General features: G+C 36.8%; 1 protein-coding gene across 1 annotated transcript in view; it reads right to left on the bottom strand.

Annotated features, from left to right (window-relative positions):
- The window catches only part of MCTP1 (multiple C2 and transmembrane domain containing 1), a 155,645-nt gene that overhangs the window by 37,243 nt on the left and 107,220 nt on the right, over positions 1–11,182 (bottom strand). Inside the window, exon 16 of the mRNA XM_057372836.1 lies at positions 214–267. Coding sequence (XP_057228819.1) covers positions 214–267 — 54 coding nt within the window. The remainder of the gene's footprint in view (positions 1–213; positions 268–11,182) is intronic.

The raw sequence follows: 11,182 nt of genomic DNA, 5'->3' as shown, positions 1-11,182 counted from the left end.
AAAAAGAAAAAGAAAAAGAAAAAAGAAAAAGAGCAAGATTTATAGACCTCTAACCTTTCCCTCAACACACTAGAGCATTATTAGAATGATAAACAGCTCTGTCCAATTTTCTGGACTAAAACACATCAACTCCGTTTTTAACTGTCGGTAAAAACAGTGTCATGTCTAAATTCTCCCATCCCCAGATACCCAAGTGCTAGGAAAGATAATTACCTTGTCATCTCTGTCATCCTCTTCTTCCTCGTCCTCTACCATGTCCTCCACTACCTGCAGACAGAAACAGTAGTAGTTGTCATCATTTAAAAAGAAAGAGTTTTGTTCTGTCAATTCTAAGCCTTTTGTAGATGAAAACTTTATTAATATTTGAAATAAATGCACAGAGGGAAAATGTACAACTAGGAAAAAACACTTGATCTAGAGATGCAAATTTAGGAAAGTGTTATAGCTTTAATTGACCTACATTGGGGAATTACATACTGAAAACCCTTCCTTTGCAAAATGCTTGCTTGACAATTTAAGTATTTAAAAGGTAGTTCAAAATTCAGTATATGCCTGCTTTAACTAAAGGAATCCTTTGTCAGCTCCACTGGTGCCTATGCAGCACACACACATGCTCACTTCAAATTTACTGTTACCTACATAAAAGGGCAACACTTTTAATAGAATTTACAGTATTGCCCAAGAGATTTTTGAAGACTACAAAGCTAGAAATAAATTCACTGTAGCTTATCTCCTTATCATGTTCAACAATGATGTATACCATATGCTCTATCAACATTACGACTGTGTTTCTTAATAATAATTTTATACAATCTGTGCATCTAACTTTATGCACATTAATTGTTAGCTGCACCTGCCACATGTCTGCATCTATGTATTTTTCCATATCTAGTTTTTGTCCAACACCATGAAATATACACATACATTAAATTCCTTCTCCAAATATTAATAATTATTAATCATACTACAAACAAGAAATAAACCACTAAGTCTAGTTTACAGAGAGTGTAAAGTTCAAATGACTTTCCAAAGCAGGGCCATGGCAGATTCAGACTTAAAACTCAAAAATCCCTYTCATGACAGTGTGATCAATGACCCTAACAGGAAAATTCTCTGATGGAATGATAGAAAATTGCCTCCTTAGAAAKAGAAAATAATGTGCTTCTTTATATCTTTATGTATACATATTTGAGTACATATTAGGATGCAAGAAGATCCATACCAAAGGTCAGCAAAGATCCAACTAGCACTGTGTTCTATTATGGGTGTAAAAATTTTATACTGTCTATTATAAAATAAGCATAAAGAGGAAAAGCAGAGGCAAAACTCACTTGTATGAAACCATGTATGTCATTTACGACAACACACTAAAATTACAACTTCATAGCCACCCCCAAACAGTGCTGCAAGAGTATTCCCACATCCACGTCCAAGAACTTGAAGGGACTTTATCCAAGAGCCAAATTCAGGTAAGAGAAGAACTGAAAAATGGAAGTGTATGCATCAGTTTCCTTTCTCTACCATCAGGAAGGTGCCATTCAGCCACAGGCCCATGCAAAGCACGAACAACACATGGTTTGATGTAATGTGCCCATCTAGTAGAGCACTCTGCTTGCATGCAATTCACCCACACAGTTCAAAACATGCGGTTTCAGCTCTTTCTCCTTGTTTGAACCCTGTCCCAGAACCCCTCTAACAACAGTACTTTGGAGAGGAAGGAACCTCCAGTTCTGTCCACCGGCTGCTCTGTTCTCAAACTTAGAATCACATAAAACTAGAAATACAAAGAGACTGCAAAGAATGGGCATGTTCAAAAGCACGAGAAGGAAGTGTGACCTGAGAAATTAAGGAATTACTCTTGAATYCTTCCCTGCCCAACAATTTTAGCAGAAGGAGCCTGAGTAACGAAATCTTCTGCAGCCTCTGACTTGGTGCCAGCCAGKCAGCTGCACTTCTGAGTCCACCCAGGCAGAAGAAGGAATTCAGACTCTTCTCTAGCTATTATCCATGAAGAAGTGTCCCTAACCAGTCTGTCCTCTGTTGGACTTTTATGCCAGCTGTGCACCATCTCTCAAAGAAAGGGGATCTGAGACAGTTACCAGAGAGTTCTGATCATAGGGAAATGTTGAGAGCATGTTGCTGAAATGAAGGTCAGCTCCTGCTCAGTTCAGTACATCTCTTACTCAGTCCCATTTAGAGGTATCTGAGAAGTCCAATCTTCACTGACTGCTCTGAAAAAAGGCATTGTTTCACATGCACCTGCATCACCTTCTTGTTCCTCTCCTGGTTGCTCCTTCTTATATACCCTGGGCAGTTCCAAGCCTTTGGGGAGCTGAGCTGTAAACTATCAGCACTGGAGTAACTGAGTTCTTCAGGAAAAAGCACATCCTCAAATCTTTAATGCAGTTGGTTTYATTGACCCAGTTTACTGAGCAGCCTTGTTAGCTCTACCAAGAAAATTAACTGGGAAAAGAGGAGGAAGGCAAGCTGTTAAGGGCTGCAGCAAGATGGAAACTCCCTTAGATCAGTTCTTTCACATGCCAAACACCCACTGAACTACACCATTAGCTGATTAAAGCCCTAGATATAAAACAGATCTGTTGACTCACATACTGCCTAATACCCAGAGTTCACTAAGTCAGTAGGTTTCATACTTTTCAACAATAATATTTCCAGATGCTTAAAGATCTCTTTTATGTAAATCCAGAAGTTCCTTGTCTTGAGAAGGATGAATAGCAGGATGCCTATCTCACATGAGCATTCAAGTTAGCAAGGAGACAATCTGTTGAAGTTGAAATCTCTAAAATGGTTATAAATAATGACACCTCACAGAAATCACTTGAATGAAAATATCCACTCTAAACTATTCAGATAATGGCACTTCAGACTCAGGTGTAGCTTTTTCTTCCACATCCAATGATCTCAAATGACTTTACAAGCTTATATAGAGAGGCAAAATATTAACTTGTCCAAAGGGCATAAAAAGTCCTTTGAAATTACCCGAACTATCACATTCCCACTGAAAGCAACACTTTTTGAAGGAGCCTTTCCCCTTGTTCTCCACGCGTGACCGCTTGCAGGCAAGCGAGATAGAGCAAATTAGAGTGTTTGCAAACAAGAACWCTCATGGGGAGATTTCCACATCCTCCATTCAATTTTTTAGTTCAAAAGCCACTGCCAGTCTATGATCTTTTTCTAGTTTAGACATACCATCAATTACATTGAGATTTGGAGTAATGAATTGTTTAGGAAGAAAAACTGAATACAATTTTTGTAGCAAAATAAAATGTAATGAAAGTGTGTCAATGTCCAAGATGCATAAATAATTCTCTGAAGTATATGAAACATAGTTCATGGTTTCACTTGTCTTGAAATTGAAAAGGAAGGGTGAAAAGAAGAAAAAAAAAAACAACAACAAACATTGACACAATACAGACGTGATAGCACAATTCATTAAAGCATCAAAACAAGTGTTTTCAGAACTTTGCCACAAATTAGAAAGGAAGGAAATTAGAAGGAAAATAGATTCTTCATAGTCGTATGATGCATGAATTACTGGCACACTGAAGCCATACAAAAGCTGTATACTGAAGTACAGTCTACAGGAAAGCTGTTCAAAAGAGGTATAGTAGCTCTGAACACAGTTTTCAGTTCAACACTATGTTAATGATACAGTAGGAAAAAAACCCCCACAATGTATTTTTCTATCCTTTGATTCTGCCTCATTTCTATTCAAATAGAATGCCCATGTGCCRCTCTGTTTTGAAGAAATACTGTAGTTATTTGGATCCTTATGACAAGCATTATACCTAGATGAGGAATAATCGGGGGAGGGAAGCGATGGGGRAAAAGGGAGAGAGAAGGTGGGCAAAAAAAGAGCAAATAAATGTAAAATGAAATGTTATATTTATTTCAATGAAAGTTCTATGACAAAAATCTTACATTATCCTCAGAATATTCATTCTAAATTATGCCTTCTGATACCTTGTTTGAAATCAAGTAGTATTAATCAAACAATGGAAGGGCACTGGGGAAATCAGAAAGATCTAATACAAGCAGTTAGAAGAGACATGACCTTCTGTAATATCACTTAATGTCACAGACTTAAATGCTGCACACTGGTTAGCCTTGAAAGAAACTTTTGGTACTGTCCCTTGAATGTAGTGTGAATACAGATGACATTTTAAAGAATACACATGGGTGGCCTCAAATACAACATATAAGCTACTTCACAGCCGAAAGGTAAGCAGTTCATGTATAAATGTTGCAAAGTAAGACCCTTCTGCATCATACCCCTGTTAAAAGCAGCATGTAGTCTAATTCCTGTGTACTACCATTATTCCTGATTTATTTGCACCATCTTCAAGAAACTCAGACCAAAAATACAGTACAACTCTAATCCATATTGGAGGAGCATTGCTCTGTCATAGCAGATATCAAACACCAGGTCACCAGAAGGAAGCACAGCCATCACATTTGCACACCAAAGAAAACCTCAGCATCTGTGGGCTAGAATGCATTCTGAGGAAACTGACATTAAATACAAATTGCATTTATTCTAAATTTCTAATGATTAAAAAAGACAATAGAATTTTAGAGAAAATAATTCACTTCGACTTCTAATCAAGTTCTAATCAAACTGGATTGGACTCTAATTATTTACAAGCATGTTGAACCAAAGCCCCACAACTGTAGAGAACTTAGAAATAACTCCTGAATCTAAAGAATCAATGGAAAAGTCATGCACTGAAACCTAACACCGCTTTTAATGAAAGGTCTTTCTCTCTAAGCATCAGCCTGCTGTTTCTTACACAAAGTGTGCAAACCACCATTAATTAATTGTTTCTGTTCTAGGTTTTTTGGCTGATCCAACAGAAACACCACACAGATGCCTCCACATGTTAGTGATACAGGCTATTTGCTCTGTAAGATGTAAAATAAAGGAAAAGAGAAAAAAGGCACTATCTCTGCAGATAACCCTGATGACTGTTACCTTAATATTTTAAGAAGCAATGCCCCTCACTAGAAATTCTATAAATGTGCTTAAATCTTACTTGATGTAGTCCATTAACCCAAGGTGGTTTCAAATGAAAAACAAAACATGTTTTATGGTGCACATGTTATGATCTCAAAATATCTACAAACATTTGTATTTTCATATATAAGTATTAAAATTCATAAAAGAGCACAAAAGTGAGGATGGATTTGGTTCCAAAGTAAATGCATTTTATATGTGCAATGAATGTAGTCAGAATTATACTATTCAGGACTGTTGGGATTTATATTCATATTGTCCTGACTAATCTTGTACTGTAAGCTTGTGAGCCATGCAACTCAGTGCACATCTGTAAATGCAATATAAAATTACACAATGTGTATGGATTAAGAAGGATGCATAAAACACTTGGCCTTTCTCAGATCATTTCCTGGTACTTAATTTGAAGGAAAGACATCCATTGTCCACCAGCCCACTGCTGCAGCAGTTATATGCTAATTTTCACAACATGACATCTGCTTCTTTTATGGAATTGCCAAGGAGAATCCTTACAGGAGATACATACTAATTAAAATGCCCACTTTTTTCATATCACATTTATAAGGAAAATAAAAATCAAATTAACAGATTCTGCTTTAGGAGTGCAGTATATTTGGGTCCAACCAGTTCTGATTTATACTATTAATGTTTTGATCTTGGGGTATTTATTTGCAGTAATCATCAGAATAAATGAACTACTAGATGTGATAATTAGTGTGATAAGCTTCCCAGTAACATTGAATATATTGCAGAGGAAAGGAGAATAAAAAGAAAAATAGTACTTTACTGCTAAAACACTTTCTGTTTTTTACATCAGCACTCAAATTATGTCATCTAACAGAAYGCATTTTGTTAGCTTATTCTGGGAAGTGCTCATATTATAATTTAGTCTTATTCTTAATAGGAAATGGGACTAATATGCCTGTCAGAGGCTTTTTGATGCATGCTGTTCATTACACAGAATTCTGTAATGTCAACAACAGAATTTTTATTTACATAAATACATTTCTTGGGAACAYGTATCAGCAGTAAATACAGATGATTGTACAAGAACATGTAACCTTTTTGCTGTTGTTAACTTTATATGCCCTCAATATTCAATTGCCAATGGAGTTAAGAGTAAGTAATTTTTAACATTATGATGGTACAAGTACCACACCATTTCTCTCATTTTCTTTCAATATTTGATTCTCATTTATTTTAGCTTTCTCTTGTATTTACATAATGCACTGTGAACAGAATATTAGGTGTTTATTTGAAGTATGTCTCCATCTAAAGGCTTCAATATGTACTGTATACTTGAAATGTCAGATCTCTCAGAATGCTTAATTTTCAGTTCAGCAGAAGAAAAATAACTGCATTCTTGCTTGGCTAAGTATCAATGAAAACTTACTGTGCAGGACAATTAAAAATGACACCTTCACAAAATATTGTAAACTAGAATTCTTAGGCAAAATCTTATGATAAATTATCTTGTAAAAAATACAATGGCTCATTATAGATGTTCATTTTTATTATTACTTTTTTTTTTTCAAATAGTTTTCAGATTCTAGTAGAACCAAATACGTTTCTGTTATAAAGCAGCATTTATCCAAGCTATTTCAATCTTAGGGGTGTGACCCAATCTATTACACTCAAATTTGAAGCTGACCAGCTTTTTGGTACAAAAAATGATGTTACATGTTTTAGGGGAAAATGTATGTAATACACATATTGCTGTAATTTCAGTTAGGTATTTTTTTCCCTGATATTGATACAGGGATTTTGTAAATACAGTACAATCCCAAAGTTCTTCAAGTCTTGGCTTCATTAGAATGTGCTAAAGTGATGAAAGGCCAAACAAAAAAATGAACAAAAATTTCACATTACTATGGGATTTTTTTCTAGAAGCTAAACTGATATTAGATTATATAGTATTGATTATTTATAATAGCCACGACAACCTATCAAGTGAATCTTGTTGCCATTTAAATCTTCAGGCACATAGAAAAAACCCATCATTATAACAGTCTCATACAAAAAAAAAGCCTCAGTATTGAAAGACTGTATGTGGCGAAAAAAAAAAGTAACAAAATTTAAATTAAAAAAACACTTGGTTTCTGACAGAAAAAAAAAAAAACCCAACCACCTTTTTTTCTTTTTTTTTTTTAATGCTGGAGATGTTTGAGGTGGGGTTTTGGTTTTGGTCCTTTCAGGAGCCCAAATCAAGCCAAAACATTCCAATTGTGTAGTGCATTTGGGYTTTGCAGCTGCTACTGGGATATGAACCGGCATGTAAAATTTTACCAAGGAGTTGACTCTATACTGGGCTACTCTGTGCAAAGCTCTGAGACAGTGATTATGACTGCAACATGGACAGACTCTTTAGCTGCAGCCCAGACAGCCACTTGCAGTGCCACAATCTGCAGAAGAGAAATGCTTACTACCCAACATAGTGTGCTGTGTGACTGCTGAATTAGTGCACAATGCATTTAAAATATTTATAGTACCAACATTTAGTTAAATAACCTTTAAGATTTATTTTGATTTGTTCAGTTCTTATTTAATGGCAAATTATGAAGAGCATGTTTCATAAAGATAGTTCTCCTTTTAAGCGCAGCAGACCAGCAAATATTAAAATTATGTTTCTGATGCAATCTAGAACAAATTTGTCCAGCTTCAGTGATTATTTGCACTCATAAAAATTAGACTTGATCAATAAAATTTTAATTCATGATTAAGATGGCATTTTCATGTTTCTTTTCTGATATATTAAGAAAACCTCATTGTGGGGCACTACACTGTATTTTGATTTCCTGACTGTATAGATCACATAGCAGAAAAAACCCAAGYTGTGTAAAGATAACAATGATTCTTAGTGGACTACTTAATATTCAGACACATGTTGCCAGCGGTTCTTGTTCTTTGCCAGCACCCACCCTGCCCACACAGGCAGATTATGGCCCACTTGCAAAAGGCCTTCTAACTTATTCTATTGATAAGAAATGAAGACAAAATTTGTGATAAGTTAGGAGCTAGAAAGCACAGGGTAAAATCAGTTCTGCATCATGTTGAAAATAATTTTATAAAAGCAATCTTACTTTTAGAGTTATAAACCTAGCTAGTTTCACACACATATTGTTCTGTGGGTAACTCTGTAAGCTCCCACTAGCCCTCATGCTGGAGGTTTTGTGTGCTGCTGTTGTTATCATACTAGAGGCAAAACTTCTCAGGAAAGTACAGTCAGAAGGCAAGATGTACTTGCTAACCTAACAATGTCCTTTTGTGTCTTGAGCAAATGACATATTCCAGACACTGTCTAGCCAAAAKATAGGAAAAATTATATTCATTTTTTCCACTAATTCATAGCAAAAAKTTAGTTTGCTATTAGAAATCGCTGCAGACCCCCTCGGGCTTGAAGCTCAAAACCCCAAAGTATCACATTGGCAAGGGATATGAAGCACTTGCTGTTTGTCCTGTATTCATCTACACATGAGAACCTTTGAATATAAGAAGTGTAAGGACTCACCCTGTAAGACCATAAGGTTAAGAAACAAAAAAAACTCAAGTTCCTGCTTTGTTTACTTGCTTGGTAGCTGAGATTTCAGTTTCTAGGAAAAYAACAGGCTAAAGTCAAGCACTTTCCTGGTAGGGTTAATTTATGCATTGAATGTACAGCAAAGGGGCACTCTCAGCCCTGTCATGGTTTTACTTCGTCCAATTTTTGGTGGTGGAGGGATGAGACCAAGTAACCACAAAGATGGCTCCTGTGAGGAAGTTCTAGAAACTTTCTCCATCTTCTCCAGCAAAAGGAGTCCTGACCCCTGTGTTTTAGAATCCAATCCATCATGGCTCTGAGGTTGATGGACAGGCTGCCCATCAGGCCTGGGCCAATTGCACAGGTTSRTTAYACCTCTGTGATGACGTATTGTCTTGTACTTAAGAAACAATTCAAAACAAGATAGGGGCGGGCACCATGTAGTTTTTAGGTTGTTAGTATTTAGTTTTAGTATCATGCACTGGGGAAAAACAGAGCAGGAGGGTGAGGAGATGTAAGAAGAAAAATGGAGACTCAAGATCACAAGTAAGGAGAATATGGGATGAGTTGCTGTGCTGTTGCTGTGGTTCTCGAGCATGGAGAAAAAGAAGTGTTCTTGAAAGGACTATTTCATCAATGAGAGACCTGAATAGAAAAAGGAGAGCGACCTTGCTCTGAGGAAAAAAAACCTGGCCCTTGAGGACTGGACTAAACTGCCAAAAAGGGGGAAGAGGCTTGGCCCCCCCACGACGTTTGAAGCAAGTTGATGCTAAGAAGAAAATGTGTTCTGCGGGGAGGGAGAGGTGCCCCTGCTCAAGAAAATGAAGCTGTGTTCTGCCAGGAGATTTGTGATAGTGTCTCACGCCGCTGAAACAACGCAGTTTRGCCTTGAATGACATTCTTTCTATTTTCCTAGGAGGTAAAGAAAATATTCCCTTGCCACCAGCAGTTATACACTGACTGTTCTTGGGAAAAAAAAAACTTCCACAGCTTGGAGCTGTAAGAGCGCTACTCCTATGATRCTGGACAACAACTGTAATGAGTGGTTTGACCTATGTTAGACTTTCATTCCTGCCCCCCTTTGTGTGTGGGAAATCATGGAGGTGGAGAGGAAGGACCTGGGAAAGGGATGGGTCCCGGAAAGGATAACAGGTGTCTTAAAATGTCCGTTTTTATTTTTCTTCTCCTTGTAAATTTGTCCCTATCTTTGTTCCCCTCCCCGGTGCGGTAGTATTCTTAGTAGTTTTTAGTAATAAATCTATTTTGCAGCTTAAGTTATTCAGCCTGTCTGACCATTCTCTGGAGCACATACGTATCTTTCTCTCAATTATGTTATGTTATTATAAATTTTCGTGTTAATTGGGCTTTTGCTCTCCCTTCTTCCTCTCCGGTGGGGGAAGGGAGAGAACATCATGGGCGCAGTGCTTTTTGGCTTTCAGCACAGTCCAAACCACAACAAGCCCCAAACAGGAACAGCAGCAAATCCACCTGATACTRCTCTGAGAGACATTGTTGCCTGGCTCCTAGAACAAAGTGATGGGATTCTAATCTGTAAACATTTCCTAGGTTTAAGTGAGCTGAGCTTGTATGATCAGCTCAAACTCATTGTGCTTACCATCTTTTCTTGGGTGAAGAAAGAATTCATTGAGATGGATATATCCATAAGCATCACTCTTCCCATTCCCACTTTTGTTTCTCTTCATTTGGCAATTTCCAAAACACACGAGTCCTCATATGGGAGGACTACAGAAAAGTACCCACAGAAAACTGCTTAAAATCTCCAAGTAGACGGCTGTCTTTAACAAAATTATTTTTCTTCTATTCTCAAAACTTTGTCTTAAACATGACTAGTTCAAACTTCGAATAGAAACATACACATATAAATCATTAAAGCCTGTAAACCTGTGTAGGGAAAAAATCTACAATGAGATTAGAAGATGCCTTTTTGTCACTTTATATAATTCTTAGAAGATAAGAAATATATATATATATATATATATATATATATATATATATATATATATATATATATATTCTATTATGCAAATTCATAAAAATATGTGTATGGACCATTAACTCCCAGATGTTTAGCTTCATCTTCTATGCAATGACATGTGAATCTTATAACTTTTAGAGGAAATTGGCTATTTAATATTTCCTTAAAGGCGCTAAGCATTAACTATCAATGCATAATGTGGTCAAACCTGTTCTCATTAGGAGTACATATGGCYGAAGAACCCTCACAGGTAACTTCAGAGATGTGGAGTGTTCTTCTATTAAATGTTAAATTGCTTGGGGAAAAAAACCCTAACAAATAATAGATCAAAGGGACAGAAAGATTAGTATCTTCTGCCAGAGAATATCACAGTGGCAGACGTTGGCAGTGACATCCTGTCCTCTACACTCAAGCAAACATCATGAAGCCCAGGCTCCCTACTCACACAAGGTCACCTCTGAGCATATGGCCCAGGCCATGTCCTGAAAGGTCTTGAATATCTTCATGGATGGAGGTTTCACAGCCTCTCATGGCAATCTGGCCCTGACTGTGACCACAATAAAAGTGCTTTCTTGTGCTCAGATGAAATTTCATGTATTTTGATTATGATCGTTATACTGTCCTGTCACAGAGG

Source organism: Malurus melanocephalus, unplaced genomic scaffold, assembly GCF_030028575.1.
Source record: "Malurus melanocephalus ecotype Western Australia unplaced genomic scaffold, MMel_1.1 scaffold_7, whole genome shotgun sequence".
In the NCBI taxonomy this organism is placed as follows: domain Eukaryota; kingdom Metazoa; phylum Chordata; class Aves; order Passeriformes; family Maluridae; genus Malurus; species Malurus melanocephalus.
Note: the sequence above shows the minus strand (reverse complement) of the source record. Positions and strands in the feature narration are given on the sequence as shown.